General features: G+C 44.4%; 1 protein-coding gene across 4 annotated transcripts in view; it reads left to right on the top strand.

The window, feature by feature from the left end:
• GRIN2A (glutamate ionotropic receptor NMDA type subunit 2A) overlaps positions 1–27,843 on the top strand; it is a 154,561-nt gene that overhangs the window by 111,968 nt on the left and 14,750 nt on the right. For all 4 annotated transcript variants that reach the window (XR_012500420.1, XM_074346763.1, XM_074346761.1 and 1 more), the window contains exon 10: positions 22,352–22,590. Coding sequence is in view for 3 of the 4 variants with exons in the window: in XM_074346763.1 (XP_074202864.1) it covers positions 22,352–22,590 (239 nt within the window). In the remaining variant the exon portion in view is untranslated. The remainder of the gene's footprint in view (positions 1–22,351; positions 22,591–27,843) is intronic.

The raw sequence follows: 27,843 nt of genomic DNA, 5'->3' as shown, positions 1-27,843 counted from the left end.
GCCTGTGGATCATCTCTGTGGTCTCTGTTCCACAGATGCTGGTTCTGGGTCTCAGGCCGAAGGGGCAGTGGCTAGCTGGAAAAAGCCCTTTCCGTGGCTTTGTTGGAGGCATAGAAAAAAACACCTGCCTACACATGCAGAGTTCAAGTCTCTTCTTTGCCACATTCACATCTGCTAACACCCTTCTCTCCAAAGCAAGTCCTATGGCCAAGCCCAAAGTATACTCTGGAGGTCTACGCTACCTTTCACGGGAAGAGTTTTGGATTTACACAACGCATTGAGGCCAGTTGTCCCGTGGAGGCTGCCTGAGCACCTCCACATGGGGTAAACTACTCAGCAAACCAGAGTCTTACTTCCAGCAGTAAACACCACACAATCTTGACCATAACAGGCAACTGGTCAATGCAGGATTGGATGAATAAATACACACACAGATGAATGGTTGGTATCAGGATGTATTTCATTTGACCAGAAACTTCTAAATATGATGGGTAGCTGTCAAATAAGTCAGTTGTAACTCTACTCCTACCTACCATGGCTGTCATTCTCACAGCATCTATTATGAAATAGTAACATATTTAGGGAATAGGATATGCCAATCACCACGCTGGATGCATTACATGTGTTCTTTAATTTGATATTCATAACAACTTTGTGAAGTTAAATATTGCTGCTACTCGTTTACAGAGGAGGAAACTGAAGCTCAGTGAGCTTACGAGTCCCCTAATGAGAAAGTGGCAAAGTCTCTACTTAAGGGGCCTCACTCTGGATGGAAGTCAATTATGTAAGACTCCTGTTTCACTTAATTCTCTAGGATATCTATCAAAGTTGGCTAATTAGATGCTCAAGATGCATAGATCCTTTGGAAAGAAATAATTTGGTGTATATGTGAACAACATCTATTGTTCCATTTACAAATGCTTCTATGAAAAGGGTCATTTTTCTCAGCCTCAGTTTACTCATTTGCAGTTGAACGCAGAAATATTTACCTGATAAGGTTGTTGTGAAGATAAAGTGAGAGGTTATATGTAAAGAGCTTGGCTTAGTACAGCTACCTGGGAATAGAAATGGTTCAATAAATGCTAACTGTCACCATCATCATCACCACCACCATCATCATCACCACCACCATCATCATCATCACCAGCACCACCATCACCATCATCACCAGCATTATCACCAGCACCACCATCATCATCACCACCACCACCATCATCATCATCACCACCATCATCACCAGCACCACCATCATCACCACAACCATCATCACCATCATCACCATCATCATCACTACCACCATCATCACCATCACCAGCACCACCATCATCAACAACACCATGATCATCATCATCACCACCACCTTCATCATCATCACCACCACCTTCATCATCACCAGCACCATGATGATCACCACCATTATCACTCTTCTCTCCCTCCTCTTTCTCCTCCTTCTCCACCTCACTCTCCACCTGCCTCCTCATCATTGTTGTCCATCCACCACTCCAGTATTCAACATAGCTTATTTAGTGTTGTGTTGGTGATAATATGGTCAAATTAGTGTCATGGAAATACAGTGCTGAACAGAAAATGTCCTCTTTGTGGTAAATTTAAAAAAAAAAAAATAAGGACATCCAAATAAGCCAAAGATGTTTTCCTTGTACTCACAGGGCATCTAGAGTCTTAGAGATATTTTCTGTCCTGGCTTATGGCTTTCCCGGTCAGACTGTCTGGGTTGGGAATGTGTCTTCACAGCTCCATCTTTAGAGACCATCTGGAGGCAAAGACATTGGGGAGAAAGTGACGTTGCTCCAGGGGGCGTCAAGATAATCTTCCCGGAAAGCCATGTCCAATTCTGAATATCTCTCTAGGAGTAAATACATGAATTAACACAACTGCATAAATATTTCACTTATCTTATACAGCTTCAGCAGGATTAATTATGCTCTAAAATTAGACCTGGAAAGAGCACAGTGCTGAGCGATCCCTAATTATTATTCATCCTCTGGAATGGAGTGTTTATCTCTTGTTATAGAGTAGCTTCGGTGGATGATTACGAGTCTAATGAGTGTCAAAAGTATAAAAAAATTTCCTAATGAGCTATGTAAATATAACCTTTGAGTGGAGTGTTTGGTTATTGGGGGAACCTCTTATGTGAAGCCTGCCAGGCGTTTCCCCGGGAAAAGGGCTACTGACCTCCTTTAACAGACACACAGAATCCCAATAAGATCTTACCGTCCTTTTCCTGCCTAAGTGTAGTGCCCTTTCTGAAATAATGGAGTGCAACGTGGGGATCTTTCGTTCTCAGTAGTTTAGTAACAACACTCAAAGGCACTTTTCAGCATTGATCATCAATATCTAATATTCACTGAGAAACATACATTCTTAGGCACTGATGTCTCAAGAAGGAGATCTCATGGTCTTTTTCCTCCTTCCTTCAAGGAGCTTACCGTCTAGTTGGTTGGCAAAGTATGAAATTAAAATATCTAACCTCAAAATATGAACACATTTGTAATAATTCATACATATATGAATTAATACAGATTATATATATATGTGTGTTTGTATATATATATACATATATATATATATATTCTTACGTGTCTTGGATAGGGGAGCGAGTGGTCAAGGAGAAATGTGAGATATACCATTTTTTTAAAACAGAAGAAAGAAAGGACACAGTAAGTCATAAAGAAAATAAGAATCTTAAGATTTCGACAAAGATGATAATGGGCCAGAGTTCACAGACCCTCATTCATTAACTTATCCAGCAACCGGCAAATAACTACTGGGTACCTAGTATCACCCTGGTACCTAAAAGATGACAGCTGAGTGAGTAGATAAAGAATGAGTAAGTCTGGGATCTTTTAAAAAAAATGGCATTTCTGGCTTCAAAGGGGAGGTTGAACAGGAGATCCCTTAGTCCCCATCGAGCTCATGAATTTTGTAAATTTTTTTATGTGTTTCTGGGATTTGAAGAGACAGAAGGAAGATCATAGAGGTTAAAGCCCTTTTGATGTCCAGAGGGCAGCAAAAAGATATTACGGAGAACAAGATTATATGATAATATTGTTCAGAAGCAAGTGATGCTGAGAAAATAGAAGGAAACAGTTGATTTCGGCCCATACTCAGTGGTCAGGTGCCATGCCAAGCATCTCTCAAATGGTCTTAGGAATTCTTCGTACGATATTCTGGAGTAGATCTTACTGTGTGCATTTGCAGAGCAGGAAAATGAGGCTCATTTGGGTTACATGAGCTACAGCAGAGCTTCTCAAACCTGAACAAGAGCAGGAATCACTGGTGATCTTGTTAGAATGCAGATTCTGTTTCAGTAGGTCTGGGGGCGGGGAGCCTGAGGTGCTGCCCTTCTCACAAGCTCCCAGGCGATGCTGATGCCATCGGTCTGTGGACCACACCCTGTGTAGACTGTTTCTTCTAGAGGTAAAAATTGAACCAAGTTCATCTGACTCCAGTTCTGACCATTTTTCTGTTAAACCAGGCTCCTGGGAGACATCTCGTTCACTAGTGGCCAGATCACCTTAGCTATAAGTAATATATTTTGTGCTGAGAAGCATTTAATCTTCTTTATATTTTGCTCCAGTTTCATGGTTGTTAGTTTCTTCTTAAACTTAGAAAAACATTACTGCTCCCTGGTGTCTAGTCTGAGTTTGTTGAGCAAATAAAATGAAACACTTGTATTCATTATGTATTTCTATAAACCATTTATGTGGTGTATTCCACTGCACTTATATTTAGGTACATATGAAAGATATCATATGTGAATATTTGAAGGATATGACATGTGCATCTTGTATTAATATTGTATTCTAGGGTGACCAACTCAGCCCTTTCTGCTGGGACTCTCCCAGTTTTAAAAGTAGCTGGAGACCCCAGTTATATCATATTTGGACATACATGATACGTATCATATATGAAATATTGGCAAGATACCCTCTATATCATTTCAGTTGGACAGGTGCACTGGGTTCCCTTTGTCCCTTTCATACTGCATCTTTGCAAGCAATCGTTTTAAAGACTCAACCAAATTGATAACAAAGTGGAAGGGACCACACACTCAGTGCTTGTATGAATAAGGAGCCTTGCTGCAGTAGAGCTTTGGAAAGCAACACCCCGGGATAAGATGCTCACAGATCTTGGAGCAGAGGAGTGCTGGCGGGGCAGGCAGTGGAGAAGCCCCGCTGCCTGCTTCTGAGTGGGTTGGCGTTCACGTTCCTAATTCCTTTATTTGTTGGCGGCTCTTCCATGGAAGCTTGTAGGCTGGCTTTTGACAGTGAGGGACCCCAGGCTGCCAGCCAGAGTAGAGAGTGTTTGTGTGATGGCAGAAGTTCTTTGTGCATCTCATTAGGATTCTCATAAATTGCTCTGAGCCCCTGGATGGGTTGCTCAAATCCTCAGCACAGTCCTGGTCCAGCTCCCCTGCTTAATATCTTTGGGCTGATGTCAGAGTCTCCAGGCTAGCTGGACAGCCCTGCAGCTTGGGTGGTGACGGTCACCAGTGCCGCCACTCCAAGAATGGGCACATCCCCATGTAGCCTTTGCACCCTGTCTTAGAGCTGGCTTAGGAATGCTGGGCAGTGTGGGTTGAGGAAATCACTGAAGATGACCTCACTCCTGAATACTTTCCCCACTCAGCTATCCACAGTATATGAAATTCCACCATGTGAAGGTTTTTTCAGCATGGATTCTGTCATGCAGCCCCCTTTAAACATGGAGTTCCTTCTTCTATCTGCTCCTGAACCCATGTCCTAATCTGAGACCTGACCCATCCTTCAGCCCATGTGTCCCTCCGTGAAGATTTCCTTAAAGACTGCAGCTCGAAGGGAGATACGCCTATAACTCTGACCCCCTTTAGCTCCGTGCTTATAGCGTTCTTGTGGCGTTTAGCAAAACAAGACACATAAAGGGCTGCGATGGACGTTTCTGCAGCTTCCTCACTGTATGGCCACTCCGTTTCTCTGAGTTCCAGTTTCCCCATCTCTATTTTTTTTTTTTTTCATTTCATCTGTTTTTTTTTTTTTTATTGAAGTATAGTCGATTTACAATATTGTGTTAGTTTCTGGTGTACAGCATAGTGATTCAGTTATACAAGTACATATGTATTCCTTTTCATTTTCTTTTTCATTATAGGCTATTAAAAGGTATTGAATACAGTTCTTTGTGCTATCCAGTAGGACCTTACTGTTTATCTATTTTTTTATATAGTAGTTAGCATCTGCAAATCCCAAAGTCTCAATCTATCCCTCACTCTCCCCGTTTCCTCCTGGTAACCATAAGTTTGTTTCCTATGTCTGTGAGTCTGTTTCTGTTTTGTAAATAAGTTCATTTGGGTCATTTTTTTAAATTGGAGTTCTTTAAGGATTAAGTGTGAGGACAAACATAAAGAAATTATCCCGGAGCTTGGCGCAAACTGGACACCTAATGTTGCTGGCCTCTCCGCATCCCCTGTCCCCTGCCGCTCGCTGCACTGCAAGTCCCTCGAGGACACACACTTTCACGTCCGTTCTTGTTGCCCTTTCCTCTCCCCTGGACTCACTCACTACTGAACTTAGCACATAGTAGGTGCCCAAATAAAACTCCTGGCATGAATGAATGAACAAATGAATGGATTTGAAATCACTACAGATAGGCACATAATGGGGTGTCTCTCCAGGACCTTGCTTCAGGCATGTAAGAGTCTCTCCCCTCTCCATAAACCATTGATGTCTCAAAAAAAAAAAAAAAAAAAAGAAGGAAAGAAAGGGAAAAAAACACTACAAATAGACTTTTGTGAGGGTTACTTCATCACTAATATATCTTCTCTGATGAAGGGGGTGCTATTTTCTTTGGGAAGGACATCAGGTGTCTCTGGAGAAGAGACTCAAAGAGGTAATCACTAAATCGCTGCCCAGCCTGACAGTCTCCCCAAGCCTCCGACCCCCGTATTCGCTGTAAGACAGGCAAGTTCCCCCGCTGTCTAATTTGTATGCTCTAGTTGCCAGGCATCTCTGTTTTACGCTTTCTTTTTAACCCGATTTTTCTGGCATGCGTACAGCCTGCAATATTATATATTCCCTGGCTTTTAGAACTAGAGGGGACCATAAATTGTGAGTGAGTTGGTGGATTGTGACTTAGGAGGTAAACAAGAGAAAGAGTGTTTTCCTCGGGGTTTGGCAAACTCTAACACTGCCTGTTTGAGAAAGTAAAGTTTTATTGAAACACAGCCACGTCCGTTCCTTCAGGTATTGTCTGGGGCTGCTTTCACTACCGGGGAAGAGATGACTTGCTGCAACAGAAGTTATAGGACCTGCAAAGCCCCAAAGATTTACTCTCTGGCCCTTTACAGAAAAAGTGTGATGACCCTGGACTTTGTCTAGAGAAAGACAAGAAAGGCAGAGAAGAGTTGAAATCGTAAGTTGTCCAGTTCCTCTAAAGGAAGGGAAAAGATTCAGATGGAGAGAGGAGGGGAGAAGGGGCAGAGAGGATGGGCAAGGGAAGAGGGACCGGGATATTTGAGGGGAAGAAAGGAAACAAGAGTTGGGAGATCATGATAAAAGGATAAAGAAGAAAAGAACAGTCCAAAAGGAAGGACAGAGGAAGAGATAGGGGAAAAGAGGAGGAGGAATGAGTGAGATGAGGGGGAGAGGAAAGATCAGAGAGAGATGTGTGCCCAGGGACCAGTCAAGTACTATTCAGCCTGGGCATGTACAGAGCAGGCTGGGTTTGTTCAACTGAGCAATTAGCCAGTTGCAGATAAAACTGAAGACACGAGGGAGCTGTCCACTGCCCCATCCCGGCTCCGCAGTAAAGCGAGGCACAGACCCCTGGCTGACTCACTCCTGCTCAAAGATGTCTAATCTGTCTCCCGCTGGCTTCCCCTGCCAGCAGCTCTTCGTGACATAGGTCCCTGTGTCCTCAGATGACAGCAACACCCTATGTCAACCAGCAGCCTCGGCCCATTTAAAGAGATAAATGCCAAAAGAGGGAAGGGGGAACTTGCGGGAGACGAAGTACTGAAACTCTGAGAACCTACTTGGAGGGGGTAAGAGACCGTTTCCCACGTCTCTAAGTGGAAGTCATCCAAAGCTACCACTATCGTTGTTTGTACAGATGTTGATAATGGTAGGTCACGCTTACAGAGAGATAACTGTGGGTCACAATCTGTCTTTATGTGCGTTAGTTTTGTTCAGTCCTCACAATGATTAAATGGCATGAGCTATGATTATCAATCCCTGTCTACAGATGGGGAGACTGAGTCACAGGTGGGTTGTGTAATGTGTGAAAGTCCTAAGGGGCCAATTTGACCTAGGCACGCGGGCTCCACGGGCTTCATTTTAACCGTTCTGCAGCACTACTTCTCCTTTTTCTGAGACCCTCCCAGACATCTCGTAAGGCAGCCTGTCCCATCTGGGCAGGGGCAAAAGCTGCCACTTACATGCAGGTGGGTCAGGATCCAGCCTCTCTTCCTTCCTCTTCCCCTCAAGGAACAGCGCCGTCACCTGTAGGTGATGCTGGACCACATAACTTGGCGACAGAGGTTGAGGGTGGGAGACAAAGCGACCTACACTTTTTCCATCTTTCCACGGAGAAGGAGGCTTGTCCATGCCCCGGGCCCTGGCACCGTGGGAACAGGCTCAGCCTAATTTTTGAGATCATTCAACCCTAGCGGTTTGGGGAAAACTCAGGACCCAGAAGCAAGAGATGAGAAGGAATGAAACAAGGACAGAATGTAATTAAGAGGAGTCAGATGTTTGGCCCTGATACAGGCTTGCCGAGCAGCCTCTCCAGGTTCACAAAGACCGCCTTGCTTGCTGGAATTGCTTGCTCCCCACAGAGCTCCTCGGAGCTGCGTAATCCCCAGCACTTCAGAAAGTTATTGTTCCTTGCTAAACGTGTTTTAATCAAATTGAGACTTCAAAGGCGGAAGTCGCAGTTTGACTGAGCTAGGCTACTCTGTAAATCACGAACTTTCTAATCAAGTTAGCAAAGACCAGGTGCTGTTGACAAAGCGCCCCCCCCCTCAGTTTCTTCACCCTCCCTCTGCTCATTCATTCACTCATTCTCCCTCTTAGACATCCATCCAGATAGAATAACTGAGCAGATTTTAAGCTCCTGGTGGTGGGATATAAAAATGATTCATGGCTTTTCTCTCTTGCCCTTAACAGTTACCTTGCTGATAAAGATGCTGTTGGCACTTCTCAGTCCAACAGACTTAGTTGGGGAGCATGTTGAAAATACAGATACCTAATTTTCACCCCACAGGGCACTTTCTGGGTGATTCTAATGCATGATATGGTGTAAGAACTACTCTTTAGAATCAGAATGTGTAGCACTTAGAAGCCTCTCGGTCTCTGATTGGCGAGTACTAGATATCGATGTCAGTGGCCAGCAGATCACCTGTTTGGGGTCCATGAAGTGGGATGTTGGCCCTGTGTTTTATTCATCTTCCCTCCCTCAGGGCTTCTGATTGTATTCTCATATCCAGAGACCTCGGTGATTGTGAAAACCTGAGGAAGAAATGATGTGGAATTCATTAAGTGTCAGCCCACACCATGACCCCAAGAAGGAACACAGGAGATACAAGGTTAGACTGTGAACAGAAGTAGTCAAATAGGCTTGAATGTTTCTCATTCAGAAAGGAACAAAATAGACATGAAAGTGTTTGCTGCTTCCAAAGATTCTGTTTTCACGTATCGACTACAATAACAGCGTTATAATTAAAGCAGGCAAGACTGGAAAGATCCCCATCTGGGCAGTGAATGAGCCAGGGCTTCTCTTGATTAAATTAGATCTGGAATCGGATTTGGATTTGATGGCAGCCCTGATTCCTTACGCCTGCAGGTGTGGTCTCATTGGAACCCACCAGGGATATGTGGTCTGAGACCTCTCCTGATGGCTTGACCGAGCGTAATGTTTTCCTGTGGGTTTCCTTAATGCTCCCACTCTATGCTGGATGACTTTCACATGCCCACCAATCTCATTTATACACAGAATAGCAGCTTTGATGATATATACCCAAAGGGGGTGATGATCAACAACCATTTTGATGCCCCAGCAACCAAGTCACTTCGAGCCTCCTGTGACCTAAAAAGTAAGTCCAGGGCAAACTACTCATTTGGAAATGAAATGTTTTCAAAGAAATGCATCAATGCTAAGCAGAGATTAGCAATAATGGGCTTAACTGCTTCTTCATTGGCCTGTGACCAGATGGCACCATAAAAATGAGACTTGTTTATCTCCCTCCTAATTTTAACTGGAGACATTTGGAATAATAATGGAATGGTACTTACTGAAGAAATAGATAAAACCCATAAATATCCTGGAGAGCCATTGACTCTCCCCTCTCCGTGAAGGCTCTGAGGATTTTCATCTGTGTAAGTTCACAGTGAATTTCCCGATAGGTCTCTTGAGATGCGAGAGTTGCAGTATTTATTAGCAATCTGACACCAGGATTAGAACAAGGTCAGCAGTGCCAAATTTGTGCCTGACAAGCAGTGAATCGCTCAAGCCAGCGAAAGTCAAATGTTGAGAGAACCATCAGAGGTGAAATAAGACATAATGAATGGTTTGCTGGCAAGTCAAACACTGATGTCACAGACCCTCATGTCAGATTTATGGGGTGGATAAACAGTGGCCTCAAATCCCTCTCAGTCTATATTTTTTGAACACTTTGATTTGTAAAGGCAATGAAATGTATATGTATAAATTCACCCCAACCTACTGCCTTAACATAATTATTTTCAATTTATATATTACCTTCCAGTCCTTGTTAGTTGCAGACACATTTCTTTAAATAAGTATAATTACTGATTTCATGCACTTTTATACCCTCCTGTTTCCATGGTGATATATAATCTGGTCCTCACAATTATTTTAATTTTTGCATAAAATGTCATAATCATTATTAAACTGTAATTCATTACATTATTTTTCTAGTGTTAAACATTTTTTTGGCTAGTATAGATAGTGCTGGAATGAACATCTTTCTGCCTTTTTTTCTCCTTTGAATTGCTTATTTATAACAAACTCTTAGATATAGAATTTGCAGCATTAATGACTGTATATATTTCTAGGAGTCTTGATGTGTTGTGCCATATTAATGCCCAAAAGATGTGTTCCCATTGAAAACGCTTCTAATGATGAATAGATGGACCAGTTTTACAACAGCCTAGCAGCATGGAACATTATCGTCCATTTTGCTATTTTAGAAGGTGTAGTGGGCTAACTCACGGTTGCCTTAATTTGAATTCCTTTAAACATTGGTGGAAACAAATTTAAAAATGTGAGTTGTCTTCTCATCTTTTGGGGGCATTTAACTCTTCTTACATATGAATTTTAATGGCATTTTGTATATCTTAGTAATTTATTAAAACTTTGGTTGTGCCATTTCACACAAAAAACTCATAAATGTAGCTGCTTGGAGTGTAGTTAAGAACAAAGGCTTTGGGTTCAAATATAAGAACTGACCTTCACTAGCTCAATGACCTTGGGAAATTTACTTACCCTTTTTAAGGGCCGGTTTCCTCCTCTTTCAGTTGGGAATTATAATGGCACAAACCTCACCAATATAAATTGGTTTATACCCATCAAACTGTAGGTACCCACTAAGTATCACAGATCATAAATAACAATGATTAAATTAGGATTTAGTCTTGTTCATATCTATAGTTTTGTTTAATCATTTTATTTCCTTTTTTCATTGCTTAAATTAGGATTCTGCAAACTATGGCCCCCACTGGCCCATTGCCTGTCTTTATAAATAAAGTTTTATTGGAACACAGCCACATCCATTCATGCACTATGTGTTTTTATGGCTGCTTTCAAGCTACAAGGGCAGAGCTGAGTAGTTATGACAGAGGCCATATGGCTCGTAAAGCTGAAAATATTTACTGATTAGCCCTTTACATAAAGAAAAAGATTGATGACCTCTGGCTTAAGTTATAAAAGTAAAATGTGCTCTTTTTAAATAATTCCAACAATATGGAAGAATTTAACATAGCTCACGCTACTTCATTCTTTGAGATATTTTTCTTAGTTTAAAAAAAAAAGTTTGTATTTCTTAAAAAATGAGGTGGTTTTTTTTTTTCTGTTTGGAAAAACTCTCCATTTTCTAGTTATTCCCACTCTTGACCCCCAAAGTGGAAAAACACCTTACACCTCTGCTCTGCCACTCTTCTTTTTTCCCTTCTGTAAACTATAACATACAGTCAGCCTTGGTATCTGTGGGGAGTTGGTTCCGGGACCGCGTTGGATACCAAAATCCGCAGCTGTTCACGTCTCTTATATAAAACAGCATAGTATTTGCATATAACCTACACACATTCTCCTGTACACTTTAAATCATCTCTTGGTTACTTTTAATACCTAATACAATGTAAATGCTATGTAGATAGTTGTAAATACAATGTAAATACTATGTAAATAGTTGTGGGTGCACTGCAAATCCAAGTTTTTCTTTTTGGAACTTTTTGGAATTTTTTTCCTGATGATTTTCAGTCTGTGGCAGCTCGAATCAGATGATGCGGATATAGAGGGCCAACTGTGCGTTCATTATATGGCGCAAATCTCATTGCCCAATTAATTTCTATGTAACTGTGTAGTTGCCAAACAGATTGAGGTCTAGAACTTGATCAGCACCATGGAAAGCTCCCTTATGGCCTCTTCCAGCCAATATCTCTCCCAGAGGTAACCACCATGCTTCCCTCCATGATAATGGATAGATTTTGCCTTCTTTTGAATTTCAAATTAATGGTGGAATCATACAACATATATTCATTTGTGTCTTTTATGACTGGATTCAAGTTACTGCATGTAACTAGAGCTTACTATTTTTTCATTACTATGAGATATTCCATTGTACAAATACACTGCAATTTATATATACACTTGCCATTGATGGGCATTTGTGTTATTTCTCATTTTTGTCTGCTTTGAACATACCTGCACATATTTTTAAATATATTTTATGTATTTAGTATTGCACTATATTTTATTTTGGCAGGAGTGGGGGAGGTAATTAGGTTAATTTGTTTTTAGAGGAGGTACTAGGGATTGAACCCAGGACCTCATGCATGCTCAGCATGTGCTCTACCACTTGAGCTACACCCTCCCCCCTATTTGCGCATATTTTTGGTGCTTGTAGGCACTCACTTGTTGGAGGATATACCCAGGAATGAAATCACTGGGCCATGGGGTGTGCAACTACTCCGCTTCAGTACTCCCTTCCAAACAGTATTCAGAAGAAGTACAATTTACATTCCCACCAGCAGTGCAGGTGGTTCCTCTAACTTCTGAGTGCTCCGTTTCTACCTTTCATGAGAGAGGTAAAGCTGACGTGTGTAACTGAACTCTTGGTGGGTTCCTCGGCGGCTGTGTGGTTGGATGTTCTTGTTTGATCACAGCCAATAGTTTAGAGATCCGGATTCCTTTCTCAGCTCTTTACTGTGACCTAGGCTGCATCCTTAGCAGAATGGGGGGAGAGGACGGCTGTGTCTGCCCCACACACCCTCCTGGGTCAGAATCTGAACCTGAGTCCTCTCCTACCCCCACAGGCTCTCCCATTCATCCCTGGCCACGTGCTCGCCCCCTTCTGGTACTCAGACTTGGGATACGGGTGGGGAGGCAAAAGGACCACCTCCTTCCCTAACAGGGAGGGAGGCTGTCATCAAAGCGAGATCCTTGAGGTCCTAACCCAGCCCTCCACATCACCCTCCCACTCTCCAAAGAAAGAGAAACTGGGTCTTCTGCTCTGGTTATGGACAGCTCTGACCACAGGCCCAGGGCCTTCCTGTAAAGGCTCCATTTCTCCCTCCTCTTTCCTCCCTCTATGCCTCCCTCCTTCCTCTACCCTTTCCTTTCCTTTTCACTCTCTCCTTCACTTCTCCTTCAAGCCACAGCCAAGTCCTGAGTGCCCACTAAGCCCCCTGCACCGTCCTAGCATTGGGAAATGCCGAGCAATTGGACAATGGGTGTGACCCTTTTGCTTAAGAACTTTACCATCTCAGAGAGCCTGTTGACAACACTTCAGTGAAAAAGGAACTGAAAAGCAGTGATGTCATGTTACTTGCTGAAAGAAAGAAGACATTTCTTGGCATGGGTTGTGGGATTATTGCTATCTTTTTCTCTTTTTTTTCCCTGCATTTACAACCTTTTAAAACACAAGAATCTCTGTGATATTAAAAAGTCCTCGCACTCTTACACAATGAGTCATAGGATCTTGAGGACTATTGATTGAGAAAATGTGCAATGTCAAAAAGTTACTGTGAATTCATTTAAGCTCACAAATGCATATGCCTTTTCAGTTGTCACAACTTGACCACCGATATGTGTGTGATGCAAATTGATGAAGCCAACCCCAGAAGTGCTTGGTATACACAGGATTTCCTGGGCTTCTTGCAGTTTTTCTGCAGTCTTACTCCAGAGAATTATTTCTCACCAACTCCACCCTCTAATGGAAAATTGTGACCAAGCACATTGTTTGAGCGTTTGATGGAGTTGCCCAATCCTCTCTCCTTGTTTTCCTTTTTCTTCTTCAAGAGACACAGGTTGGGGACCTGTGTGCATAAAATTCCCCAGTTCCAACTTGCACAGTTGATCATGTGGCCTATGAAGTCCCAGCCAGATGGTGACAAGCAGCAATGAATCCTACAACACTTGAGCTCCATCCGCAGAGCAGAGACCTCAGTTGGAAGGTGCTGGTAAAACATTTATGCCAAAGACAGCCTGTCTCTGCATCTAATGGGATACATTTAAGCCTAGCCCTATTTTTATTTTGGTTTTGTGACTTCTCAGCATTATACAGAAATGGAATATTCTGACATTTAAATAGGGAGATTTATCTTCCAAATTCAGTCTATTTGTATTCAGAAGCTTGTACCATTCCTCTCCTTCCCCCTCCCCACCCCGCAAAGGTACTTTTTTTCTCTCCAGCAAATTGTTCAAACTGGAGATCATGGACACAGAAGTCCTAGGCTCCAGAATGCTATTATTTCCAGATCCAAGGTCACCTGGCTTTCGGTCAAGAGTGTGGAATCGGTGAAGCCAAGGCCCCACAGTCAGTGATCAGATGGTCTGGCTGACCTGACTCTGTTCCAAAGCCACAGACTATATCCCTGATCTGACCAGCAGCTTCCTTCCAGAGCAACTGGTAAGGAAAGGCCTTGGCCTCAACACTGCAGCCCCCAGGCCGTCCTCACTCCTGGGACTGCAGTTCTGAGCTCACAGAGACCAAATCTGTTCTCGCAGAGAGCACTAGCCTGCCGACAAGGGTGCCCTAGATTTTCTACAAAGAAAGTTGTTCTGTTCCTTTGCCATTTCCAATTCCATTCGGGCTTCTGAGAAATCCAGAGTGGCCAGTCCCTGGGCAAGACATGAAACAGAGTTGAAATGGGGTCACTTTCCCTGTTGGGGTTCACAGCAAACCCTGAAGGGACCAGCAGCAGCCTCCCCCTGACGTCATTAGGCTCTGGATGGAAGGCGGTTCTCTGTGGGGAACCGCCGGCCTCTGTCACTGGGATCTGTGATTGGAACTTACTTGCCCTTGATTTTGGGGTTTCAGAAACTTTTCCTGACCCCTTTGCCTGGAGTTTCACAGATTCCTTCCTATCCTGGGTTCTTGCTGATCCTCAGATCATGGAACCAGAAGCTGATCAAGGAGAGGAGCCTTGTGTCATCGACAGTTTTGTGGGCCCCCTACAATGTGCCGAGCCCCGTGCCGGGGACTGGGGACACAGGAACGGTAAGACAAGACCCCCATCCTTGATAAACTCACCTCCCAGTGGGGAGAACTTAGAAGCAAGTGGCTACTCTATTCCAGTGTGACAGATTCTCTGCTGATATCCAGGATGTCATGGAAGGAGAAACCAGTCTCACACTAACCTCCCTGTGCGTTTAGGGGAGACCTCCTGGAGATGGAGACCTCTGAACTGCACCCCAAAGACAGCCATTGCCAAGCTTTCAGCATGATACCATGCTACTGGAGATCCAGAGTAAATTGTTAAAGGTGGCAGTGACACTGATGACAGTTTACAATGGACCCTCATCAGCAGTTTCTTGCAAATAGGTTTCTCCCAGTCACTATATCTCCTGGGAACAGGAGACTTTAGTCTACACCTACTGCCTGCCTCTGAGACCAGGGCAGGACTGGGGTAGAACCTACTGGTGACCTTCATGCACACTATATAGCACCGTTGTTCAAACTGACCATTGCCCCACCCATCTGTCAGAGCCGACCTTATGTGTGGTGTCTGATCACTGACCAGGATGACAGAAACTTGGACAGCAAGTGAAGAACTGGGGGTCCACCAAGCATGCAGCTGGTCTCATCGACAGCCCCCTGCTCCCAGGATACCTCAAACTCTTTAGCACGAGAGCAGAGTCCTTTGCCATCTGGCTTCTGCCCTTCAGGCCCCTCCTTTGATCACTTCTTTGTTCTCTTGAAGTTTGAACCATTCTCTGATCTCAGAACACTCCATGCTTCTTGCTGCCTCCAGCCCTATGCAAATCCAGTCATCTCATTTTGCATGACTGTCTCTCCCACAGGACTGTCTCTCCCACAGGACTCTGAGCTGGTAGAGTCCAAAGACTGTGTGCTATTCATCTCTGTGAAAATACAGAGATGCTGACCTCGGGCTCAGTGCTTTAGAAATGTTCTTTTTTCAATGAATGAATGAATGAGTGAATGAATGAGTGAGGGAGGGAGTCAGGCACAACAACCAAATGAAGTCCTCAGAGCCCCGAAAAGCATTCTCTTCCTTCACTAGAAATGAAGCAGAACATTAAACCCAACTTCTCAAAACCACACACCATTTCTGTACCACCACTGCCTGGGGTCAGGTGCTTTGGCCAGAAACCAAGGGGAGAAAAACGTATGTAGATGTGTGCCTGCAAGGTTTTATGTGTGGGATGATTTTAGAAGGTTTATTTTAGTACATTCTAGGGCCCTGGACAAAGCCTAAAGGGTACAGGTTCAAAATGGACTTTCTACAAAGTCCTCAGGGGAGAAGCTCTGAGGCGGTCTGAAGGCTAGTCACATTGCAGGCTATAAAATCCTTTCCCGGAGCAATCCCCTTAGCACTCAGACAGCCTCTCAGAATAGGATGAAATCTAATCTGAAAGGCAGCTGCAGTCCCTCTGGAAGTGCAGGGAGTGAGTCTAAGGATGGAGAAGGAACGGATTTCTCTTGACTTTGGACACAGCGGATTCTTATTGGAGGGCTCAGCCTTCTCTCTGGACGTGCATTCTTGGAATCGTAGACTCCATGAATTGGAAGAGCACAGGAAGGGGTATGTGGTCCATCTCCCCTCCCCCGCCCAGCTTCCCTGACTTAAGGTAGGAAATAATGATGTCTCCAGTGATTCTTACAAAGTAATTAGTGTGTGCCTGCAGCCTCGCTTAATTCCAAAAAAAACTCCTATGAGGTTAATACTGTTGCACTGCATTCAGTAGATATTAGAACTGACCTCAGAGAGACTGAACAAGTTCCTTAACCTCTCTGTGCCTCATCTGTAAAATGGGTGTGATAATGGCACTGGCCACATTAAGCTGATAAGAGGGCTTCATGGGTGAATTCTTGAAAACTCTAGTGTCTGAAGCAGAATAGAATTTATGTAACTTCGATAAATAAAAGAATAGAAAAATAGACAAAAGAATGGATGAGTGGATGGATAGATAAGTAGGGTATCTGAATCAAGATCAAGCGGGCAGTTAAGTGTGGAAGGCAGGAGCTGACTGCAGGCAGTCTGACTCAAATGCCGCCTCCTGCGGCCATCTAGACCTTATAGAACGATTCCACTGGCACCCTAAGCCCTTCAGGGAAGGGTGCTCCCTTTTGTAGTTTATTCTAGTGTTTTACCTGAAACATTCCTTCTTGTGATTTCTTGGATGTTGTCTACTGGAATTTTTACTTACTCTTTTTTGCAAATCTGAGTCCCATGGCTTCTGCCTTGCGAGCAGATGGATAATGCAAGAAGGGCCCGCGCTGTCTGTGTCCCTTCCGCACCTTTGGTCTGCCCCCTCCCCCGTACATTTCATGCAGCCTCGTGCAGCATCATCTAAGCAGCTGATAGAAGCAAGTCTCAGACACAGCATAACTCGTCTGTTCCCATTTAGATTTTATATCTTTCTGGCCCCTGCCTTTTGAAGCACCACCACTCTGCTTTTTAACTAGCAACATTGGGAAGGGAGAAAACTCTGATGCCCTGCTCTCTATGCAGGACTTCACAGCCTTCCTTTGGGTGGTATGCAGAACTCAGAGACCAGATACACGTGGCTGGCAATGTCTTCTCCCCTGAAGCAGATATAGGAGGAACTTTTGAACAGACATGACTTCCGTGGATGCAAAGGCATTTTCAAGTGCACATGAGCTTCTGGTCATTAGAGGTATAAACAGAGAGGGAGAGATCTTTCAGCATTATGCAGGACCAGCTCTCTCAGGTGCGAGAAGAAGACAGCACAGCCCTGGCTGCAAACCCAAAGCTGTCCAGGCTCCCTCGGCTTCCCAGAGAACCTTTAGCTTTTGTCTTCCCAGCAAGAGTAAGTCTGCTTCAGGAAAGACGTTTAATTGTCCCCTTTACTGGTTCCAGCTCCTAAGATCACATTGACAAAGATCATGGCCTGTTTGTAATGGGAGAAACTGACATGGAATGAACATTATTCCAAACGACATTTGCTGCTTAACCCTAGCTAAAGACGTTCATACTTCTCAGCCTTTTACGCTCAAGCCCTCTGCAAGTTCCCTTTTGCTCTGCATTTCCTCTATTTATGCGGCAGAAAAACTCACCCAACAGATCTGACCATTTTCTGCAATGCTGCCCGATTTAAGCCTGGAGATGTAAGGAAAGAAACAGAAACAGAAAATATAGATCCAATGCTTACTACATGCCGCAGGCCCTGAGAAATATCAAAATCATGAAACATAGTCCCTGATCTCCCGCAAGGAAATTACAATATGCTTGAGTAAATTAAAAACGAAATTAGAAAGCATTTGAACTACAGTTCAGTGCCCAAGTAGGAGAAGGCCACAAGGCAGGAAATGAATGACCAGGAAATGATTGGAACAGGTTGTAACTGGTATTGAGAAATGTGCGTTTGTTCTCCTTTCGGGATGTGGGTCTGGTTTACCAAGTTGACCTACTTCAGAGAAAGATGTTTGGGCAAAGGGCAGAGGAAAAAAAATCCTTGTATTTACATCCTGAAAAGGATCAAAATGATGTTACTTCTAGTGAGACTGACCCTGTTACAGGCATACAAAGCTGGCTGTCTTTGGGACAACACCAAAAGTAAGACGTGCTGGGAATTTGGCAAATCATGGTGAGAAGACCCGTTTTTGAGACCTCGCCAACTCCAAAAGGAGGGAGAAAGTCAACAGCACGTAGTATTTTCGAAGGGATGGCATTGATGTTTGGGGGACAGGAGGAAGCAATAATGCAAATCTTAAAGTACATGGTGGGCAGAGGACTTTGGACGAGTTAATGGTGGTGTTGGGTGGGTAGTGAGATAAAATTACCGAGTGTCGCATGACATTTGTGACTGTGTGAAAGCACTGAAGGCTGTTGAAAGGAAAGGAATTGAAATCAAGATATCCCTTCTCATCTCTCTGCTTGTACTAGCACCCTTCCTTGTGGGTGAAGAATTTATAAGAGGATGTGATTTCTATTTTTTTCCTCCATAATCATGTACACTTTTAAAAAATTGTGATTAAAAAAGTTATACATGTATATATGGCGGTGGTACAATGGAAAACTAGACTGTGGGACCCCTTCATGCTACAAACACATACAAATACAGGATTATAGGCGTGTATGCACACACGTGCATGCACAACGCACAACCAAGAAATCCTTAGGTGCCAGAAACAGAGGGGACTGGGATATTCTCGTGGTGTGTTTCAGCTGAGGTTCCTATGGGAATGGAGGCAGTAGGGCTGGAGCCTGGGGCTTTAACATCCACATGGGGCCCCTAAACTGTGCAAGGAGAGAGGAAAATGATACCACTGCATAAATCTGCTGTAGATAGTCAATGAGGACATGAAAAGGAGATTAGAAAAATCTGTCCATCAACACAAAGGAAGTATAAGGAGCTTGCCGTTCATTTGAAGCTGAGTGGGAAATTAAAACCCAAATGAGCATGGAGGTCTAAACGTATATTACTTAAATGGTGCAGTAATGATAGTAAAATTTATTTTATACAAAAACTGGTACATTGAAAGCCCCTGGAGCCATGGCAGAAATAAGCCCAGAACCTCTCTGTAGGGACGTTTCTGTAGCTCAGTATGCTTGGGAGTTCCAGGAGGTTTGGGGGGGGCAAATAGCTCTGCTGAAGATTAGCTCATAATCAAAAGTTACAAATATCACAAGGAAGTGATCCACCATGAGAGTCAGCACACGCAGCAAACAGAAGAATGAGAATCCCAAGAAATAAGATAGCAGGGAGAGGGTGCAGGGCTGAGAGTAATCAGAGAGACTGGAGGTTTGAAATTATTAAATGTATAAAAGTTTTAAAAATTAGAAGAGTGTAATGATTTATGATTTTAAAAAAAGTAGAATTTTAAAAGAGCCAGATGAATGTCACAATTAAAATAGATTAAAAATTAAAACATAAAGCCAAATATTACTAATGAAGGAATAAATGAGCTGGAAAATAGATCTGTGGGACTCATATAACTACAGGGCAGAACAATAAAGGAATGGAAAATATGAAAACAAGGTTAATAACCTAGAGGATAGAATGAGAAGGTCTAGAATATTTTTAACAAAATTTTCAGAAGGAAAAAACAAGACAGGATTATCATGTGTCATTAGGGAAATGAAAACAACGTGATACCAGTACACACCTGATTGGAATGGTCAAAATCCAAAGCACTGACCACACTAACCAGTGCTGGTGAGGCTGTGTCATGTGAACAGGAACCTCGTTCTTTGCTGGTGAAAATGTAAAATGGTACAGTCACTTTGGAAGACTGTTGGCATGTTCCTACAGGTTAAACACAGGCTTATCACACAATCCAGCAATGATGCCCCTAGGTGCTTGCCCAAATGAGCCAAAAACTTACATCTGCACAAAAACCTGCACATGAATGTTTATAGAAGCTTTAGTCATAATTACCCCATGGTGGAAGCAACCGTGCTGTCCTTCAATAGGTGAATGGGTAAACAAAACACACATCCATGCAATGGAATATGGTTCAGTGATAAAAGGAAAAGATCTAGCAAGCCATGGAAAAATACAGAGGAACCTTAAATGCATCTTGTTAAGAGAAAGTAGTCTGAATAGGCTATAGACTATATGTTCCCAGCTATATGATGTTCTGGAAAAGGCAAAACTATAGAGACAGTTAAAAGGTCAGTGGTCGCCAGGGGTTGGCATGCAGGGTGGGGAGGAATAAAGAGTTGGAGCACGGGGGATTTTTAGGGCAGTGAAACTATTCTGTATGATACTGTAACGGTGGACACATGACATTAAGCATTGGCAAAACGCTGCACAGGACTGTACAGCACAAAGATTGAACCCTAATGTCAACGATGGGCTTTAGTTAATAATAATGTCTTTGGTTCATAAATTATAAAAATATACCACACCAATGCCAGATGTTAGTAGGGAAAACTAAGGGATACGGGAAGAGGGAGTATATGGGAACTCTCTGTACTTTCTGCTCAGTTTTTCTCTAAATCTAAAACTATTCTAAAAAATGAAGTCTATTAATTTAATAAGATGAGGAGAGTTAATAGTCAAAGCAACAATGGGTGAAACTTTTCCAGAATTAAAGTTACGAGTTATCAGGTTGAAAAAAGTCACACTGAGTCCAGAGAAGAACAAACCTAGGTGGGGTCCACACCTAGATCCCACACCAGAGACAAAATGAAATTCTCAAAAGCGATTAGAAAAAAAATAGATTGCACAGTAATGGCAAATAGATTATGAGCTGACTTCTCAACAATTACAATCTAGATCGGAAGGACACTTAATCACATCTTCAAAAGGTCAAGGAAAAATAATTGTCACCTTAAATTTCTATGTCCAGCCAAATCATTCAAGAGTGACAACAAATCAAAAGAAATACACACAAATTTCACATAACTGAAAAAAGAGAGCAGTGTGAAAGCAATAATTATGATTAATCTCTTCAAAAGAAAATCAAACATCTTGAGTATAGTTGAAGTATAGTTGGAGTACAATGTTATATTCGTTTAAGGTGTACAACATTGAGATTCAATACTTTTATAGATCACACTCTGCTTAAAGTTACTACAAAATAATGTCTGTATTTCCCTGTGATGTGCAGTATAGCCTTGTTTTCATATATTTTATACATAGTGGTTTCTATCTCTTAATCCCATACCTCTATCCTTTATATCATCTTAGAGATTATATGTGTGTACAGTGTAGTCACACTATTCATTTAACGTTATCTGCATTTTTCTTGATTTTCACTGTTCTTGAAGGATAATTGTTAAAGGCTGAATCATACTCTTAAGTGCTGTAGTTCAGTGAATTGCTAGACAGCATAATTGCTAGACATTTAGACCAAAGAATTTCCTCTTAAATGGCAACTGGATAGAATGCATGTAAAAGAGAGACAAAATAACACCAACCATGCCTACTTTTTTTTCCCCATTGAAAATCCACCTGCTTCTTTAATTGCCTGCCGAAGTGGGGAGGTATTTAGTTTGCAAGGGGCCATTCGGAGCCAATGGGGACATTTCTTTCCAATGAACACTTTGTGCCCTAAGTGCACTGTTTGAGGTGACTTTTAGGAGTAATCCTGAATGTTCTAAAGGAAGAGGAAAGAAGCAGCTAGTATATTTGAAAACGACCGTGTACCAGGCACTTTGCTAGGCACTTCCTTCACAACGGCTCTTACTTAGGAGAACTCAGCATGAGCCAGGCACTGCATTTAGGAATTGTGCATGTGTCCTCCCTAGAACTCAGGGAAGTATACACTATCATTATACCCATTTCACAGACTGGGTAACTGTGGCTCTGAAGTCACACAGCTAGTAAATGATGAAGTCATAATTGGAATGTGAGTCTTTCTAAATAACCTGCTGCCAGTTTATCCCGTGTCCAGTTCTAGGCTTGGGTAGATGTTGGGGGTGGGGATAGAGGAAAGCAGGGTGGGAAGAACATAATAATTATGACCAAAAAAAGAAAACCAGGGATGTGCCAACTTCTCCCTACCCATGATCTCATCTCATCCTCCGATCCTGCGTAATACTGTTATCCTCATCTTCACCCAGCAAGGGAGTGCACGCAGACCAGTCCACTTGCCTCGAGGTGGCACCGAACACAGGGGCATCCGCCTCCCCCCCCCCGTGCCTGCCCCGCCCCTCACTGCCTGTGGCTCTTGTCTCCTGTCCAGGTGAGATGGAGGAGCTGGAGACCCTGTGGCTCACCGGGATCTGCCACAACGAGAAGAACGAGGTGATGAGCAGCCAGCTGGACGTTGACAACATGGCGGGCGTCTTCTACATGCTGGCGGCCGCCATGGCCCTCAGCCTCATCACCTTCATCTGGGAGCACCTCTTCTACTGGAAGCTGCGCTTCTGCTTCACGGGCGTGTGCTCCGACCGGCCAGGCCTGCTCTTCTCCATCAGCAGGGTCAGTACCCCGGGCAGACGCTTCCCTCTGTGGCGTGCAGGTCCAGAAAAGCATGGGGCTCTCAGAGAGTCAGGGATTCTTGACTCCTGGAGGGGGGAAAGGGGCTGCACATCCTCCCCTCACTCCTCACCCCTTCCTGGACTTGTTGGAAGGGCAGCCAGATTCTGTGTGTTCCTAAGCCAGATGACTGTGCGAGCCAGAGAGGGAGGGGGGATGGGTAAGGCAGACCGGGCGGGAGGGAAGTAGCACAGGTGAAATGAAAACCAGCAGCTGAACCTGGGTGTCAAGGGAACGGTGGAGGATGCTGAGGACCGTGACGCATTGCGTAATACCCTCCACACCTAAAGGGGGCAGCCGTCCTCAGCTCCTGCTGAGTATCCTCTTAGAGGGGTGCCGGCATAAAGACTGCAGGGCATGCAGTCTTATCAGGTCCTCCAGTTTGCAAAAGAGAAATTGGTCACCTGGTTATATATGAAACCTTTCCATTTTTAAATATTCGTAACTAATTCCATTGAAAAACAGAAAAACATCAAAACACCATCTGGGCCAAACACAGCCAGTCTGTGGCCTCCCTCACAAGCCCCCAGATTTGCTACACACCATTACAATTCCTGTGCAGGAGGTCACGATGTTTGCATGCGTTCCAACAGACCACATGTGACAAAACGGAACCTACATGCAAAGCCATGTTGTGTGTGTGTGTGTGTGTGTGTGCATCTACCAAATCACAGGAGCGTGTGTGATGCAACAGAGCCTGCAGTGAAACACGGGCAGGTACTGATGCTGACCCAGGTCGCAGATGGCGGAATCAAAGGGCTGAGATGAGAGGAAGTACCCAAAGCCGCGTGGCCTTGGTGGCACCAGGATTTGACTCTAGGTGTAGTTAAATCCGGAGGCTACCCTCTTACACAAGCAACAGACATCGAGTACAGGCAACACGAGCGATGTGATACAGATGGGGCCACACAACGTGCATGTGCACACGACTCATGTCATATGTGTTTACCTGTTCAAAGCAAGCGAGTCCCTTTCTTGCATCACAATAAAAGCACATACATACATATCATTCACTCATCTTCTAACACAGTAAACATTACTTGTCTACTTGTCAATCAGTCAGTCAGTCATCTATCCATCCATCCATCCATCCGTCCCTCTATCCATTTATCTACCCATTTCTCCCATTTACTCACCCTAGAATTTTTTTACTCTTAAAAAAAGTCTTCCCTACTTCTCATTTACTTTTCTTTTTTTTTTTTTTTTTTTTTGCTTTTCCCCCCTCTAATGGAGGTGCTGGGGATCGAACCCATGACCTCATGCATGTTAAGCATGTGCTCTACCACTGAGCTCTGCTCCCCCTAATTTTTTTTACACTGGAAAGAGTTTAATGAATTAGGATTTGAAATATTATGAAAAATATTTGGTTAGTAACACCTAGCTTTATATGCCAATGTTTACTGGGAAGACAGAATAATCATTTAAAAAGGAATTTGTGCATTCTTGGCATTTGGTGGTGGTAAGAGATCCAGAAGGTACTCCTGGGCTTAGTCAGGAGGGTTTATTTTCTCCGTTCAGGGGCACTCTAAACCTGGGTTCTATGCAAATCCTTATTTCCTAATTAGTTTGATGGCGTCTAAACACGCAGATTGCTTAAAATTAACATGCATGCGTATAGGTAGGTATTAAGCCAACTTGAAGCTAATTCTCCCCGCCAGTTACTAAAGGCTTTCCGTACCCAAATGATTCTGGGATTACCATGAGCAAACACACAGTGTTGCCTTTCCTGGTAAATCCTGCTTGCTTCGGGAAGAGCATTTCCTCTGTCTGAGATACCATTAGGGACTGTCATTATGAGAAATGGACTAAACCCCTCACTCTGGTTCCAAGCATCCTGCAGGGCGGGAGTGCAGGGGGACCTGGGCGCAGCATCGCTGTGTCGTGCCTCGACAAGCTGGACCTCGCACTTCTGTCTCCCCTTCCCTAGGGGAGAGAGGACCCTCATGTCCCATGGGAGCACTGCAGGGACTTCTGTGCCCTTTGGGAACCCCCGGCCACCATCACTCCTATATCCTTAAAGGCTGCAGGAAGCCCTACTTGAGCACTGGCCCCTCCTTTCTCCCCAGATAGTATTTGTTTGTGAAGTAAGTGCAGCCTGATACGTGTGCGGAGGAAGACCTCATACTTAATACACTTTCCCATTCTCTTATTTATTAGGGGAACTCAGAATGGTTTGAGCCCTGATCTTGTGCATAGTAGGGCTTCTGTCTTGCTAAAAAATGTGCCCCCCTTTCTGGTCAAGGGCCACCACATGCCTCTGCAGCTTGTCTTATGTGCACATCACACGTGGGCCACCTTCCATGAGTACTTACACAGCACAGAGGACACACAAAACTGAAGTGTCTGCATTGTGCACACACAACCATTTTCTTGCACAAAAGTTTCAGTGGGAAATCCCCAAGCAGAGAATCTACTTTCATACAAATGCAAGATCCCAAGGACACAATGAATTTTGCCTGGCGTGGGAAGAAGGGCCTGGGCCAGGGATGTTTCTCTGATCCTCACAAACCCCTGTGAGGGTGATATGATCACACCCATCCTTTGGATGGAGAATCTGAGGCCCAGAAGGTTAGAATGGGACCCTTTTGGCTTCACCTTATGTTTCCTTGAAACAATAGGACACTTCTCTGTTTCAGAGAGCCAGGATCTCTGGCAAAAAAAAAAAAAAAAAAAGGCATAAAAGGGGGAACTTATGTTTATGCCGGGCTGAGTCTCATACTTTAATTTCAGTGTTTAAGTTCTTTGTCTAAGGGATGTTGGTCCAGGATGCTCTGAAACTCCCTCCTATCTCAAGGCAGATTTTTCTGCACATAAGGCAGGTCTCTTCCTGCCCAGTTCTCCTGTTAGCACGTTGAACATCCAGCCATGAGCCCTAAAGCTATGGCCACGTAGCAGGCACACGCAGCCCACCTCATGGGCTCAGCGTCCCTCGGGAAGCTCCTGAATAATGAGACACAAATACAAGCCTGAGACACCTGCCCTCCTGGCACAGCCAAGGCTGAAGGCTGGAGGCTGGAGCTCAGAGGCATTTATCTGACATTAGAACCAAGCTTCTCCTGCAGCTGTGGCCTTGGTCTGTTGCGATTGACAAACATCCCTCTGTGGGGCACTCTTAACTTTTGTTTTGTCTCCAAAATGCTGTCCCTCTAATGTTGAAAAAAATATTCACTGCCACCAACAAAAAGAACCACTCAGTTGTCTCCTGAGACATGAGGAATGGGAGACGTAGCAAAGCCAGAGAGCAGGGAGACGGAGACCGTGCCACCTTCCCCATGTGCTCAGAGGAGAGTGTGGCAACCACCATCAGGACCCATAGATAGAAGTCAGATCCCTCCTTCATCCGTCCAGGGTGCTGCTGTAACAAAAGACCACAGGCCAGGTGGCTTTATCGACAACAGAAATGAATGGCACGTAGTTCTGGAGGCCGGAAGTCCGAGATCAGGGAGGCAGCGTGGTCGGGGGAGGACCCTCTTCCGGCTCGCAGCCTCTCCTTGTGTGGAGGAGATGAGGGAGCCCTGTAGGGTCTCTTTTATGAGAGCACTCATCCCATTCATGCGGGCTGCTTGGACCTCACCACCTTGGACCTCACGGCCTAAGCAGCTCACTACTGCTAATTCCATCACCTTTGGGGGCTGGGGTCACAACATACGAATTGGGGGTGGGTGGAGACAGAAACATGTGGACCATAGCAGACACTTCGGGGATCAGGCCCAGGCGGTAAGGAACCAACAGTGGAGCTCAGGCCCCATCGAGAATGTTCTGAGAGGTCAGAGCCCCTCTGGGATGAGGGTGGGAGGGGAGCAGAGCAAATTGGAACAGCACGTCGAGTTGTCAAGGCTAATTTCTTCCCAGCCCGCTGTGGGGCCGAGAGGGCATCTCATTTCCACGACTCATGAAAGGAAACTGGAATCTATGAATAATAGAGGGGAGAAAAGAGAGAGAGAGACCTCTGCAGGGAAGAACGGAGCTCCGGCCCAGGAACGTGGCTCCCCAGGGAGGGTCTGGCCAGCTTATCTAACCAGAAAGCTGCAGTACATTTTCAGTAGCAAAGAGTAGCATGCATTTCCTCCAGCATCAACCAAATGGGCACTGAGCTTGTGCTAGTGAAAAAGGAGAGAGAGGGGAGGGGACGAGTGAGAAGGGCACATCGGGGTGACCGAGCAGCTCTCCCGCTCATGTTTGCGAAGCCTGTTCTGCGTAGGGTGCATTGCTTGCATTCTCAAATCTCACCCTCACATCCACCTTAAAGTGTAGGATTCCCATTTTACAGATGTGGAACTTGAGGCTCAAAGAGGGTGTAGTGGCTTATCCAAAGTCACAGAGCTAATAAAGGATGGAAGTGTGTTCATTTCCAGTGGGTTCCAGGTGTCTGGCTCTTCCCATCCTTCTGTAATATGCACCCCACCTCCTCATCAGCCCAGCTGGAAGGTGAGTCAGCTTAGCTGGAGAACGCTGTCATCCAGACCATCCAAAACGGGGGTACGGGCTGGGTCCCTCACGTTGACTCCTTCCCAAGGCTCCCCCAGGCAGGTCAGTACCTGGGAACTGCCTTAGGTGTGTCCTGTGAGTCCCAGGGGAAACCAGGGATGAGGAAAAGCAGTCAGCAGCCATCGTCCCAGCTCCTGACACATAGCTCGGCAGCCCGACCACTTCTGTGGGCCTCCTGCAAATACAGACACAACCAGCTCAGCCGGGCAGGCGGGAGCACACTGCTCTGACGGCGAAGGGTGGAGGGAAGGTCTCAAAATCTCTTTAATAAGGGGGTCTCATTAAAACCAAGTTGCAAAGTTAGAAAAACCATTTAAGGACTAATGTTTCCATAGTACTAACAGTAGGAAGACAAGGCACCGATCATGGCTGATTCAGACACGTAGGAGACACACTGAGTTTTACCCATGGTAGCAGAAGCCCTCTCGGTCACGGTAGGAGATTATTACATTACTAAACTGGGCAGGGAAGGCATACGTTAGCATAAAAGGTTCGGACGCACTGTGCTATGTGAAATACATGGTGTATGTATTGCATGATTTCGATGTCCAGCAACCCTGGAAGCAATGAGGAGACATTGCTTTTTGGCGGGGAAGGGATGGAGACTAGAGGGAAGACTGCAGGAAGGTAGGAAGGGTATGATGCTAGGGCCTTGGTCTTGGAGAGCCTTCACCCTGCAGCCTGTGGCTGAGACGGTCAGAGAAAGAG

This window comes from Camelus bactrianus, chromosome 18 (genome assembly GCF_048773025.1).
Source record: "Camelus bactrianus isolate YW-2024 breed Bactrian camel chromosome 18, ASM4877302v1, whole genome shotgun sequence".
Classification (NCBI taxonomy): Eukaryota; Metazoa; Chordata; class Mammalia; order Artiodactyla; family Camelidae; genus Camelus; species Camelus bactrianus.
This window is presented reverse-complemented; position numbering and strand designations above follow the sequence as displayed.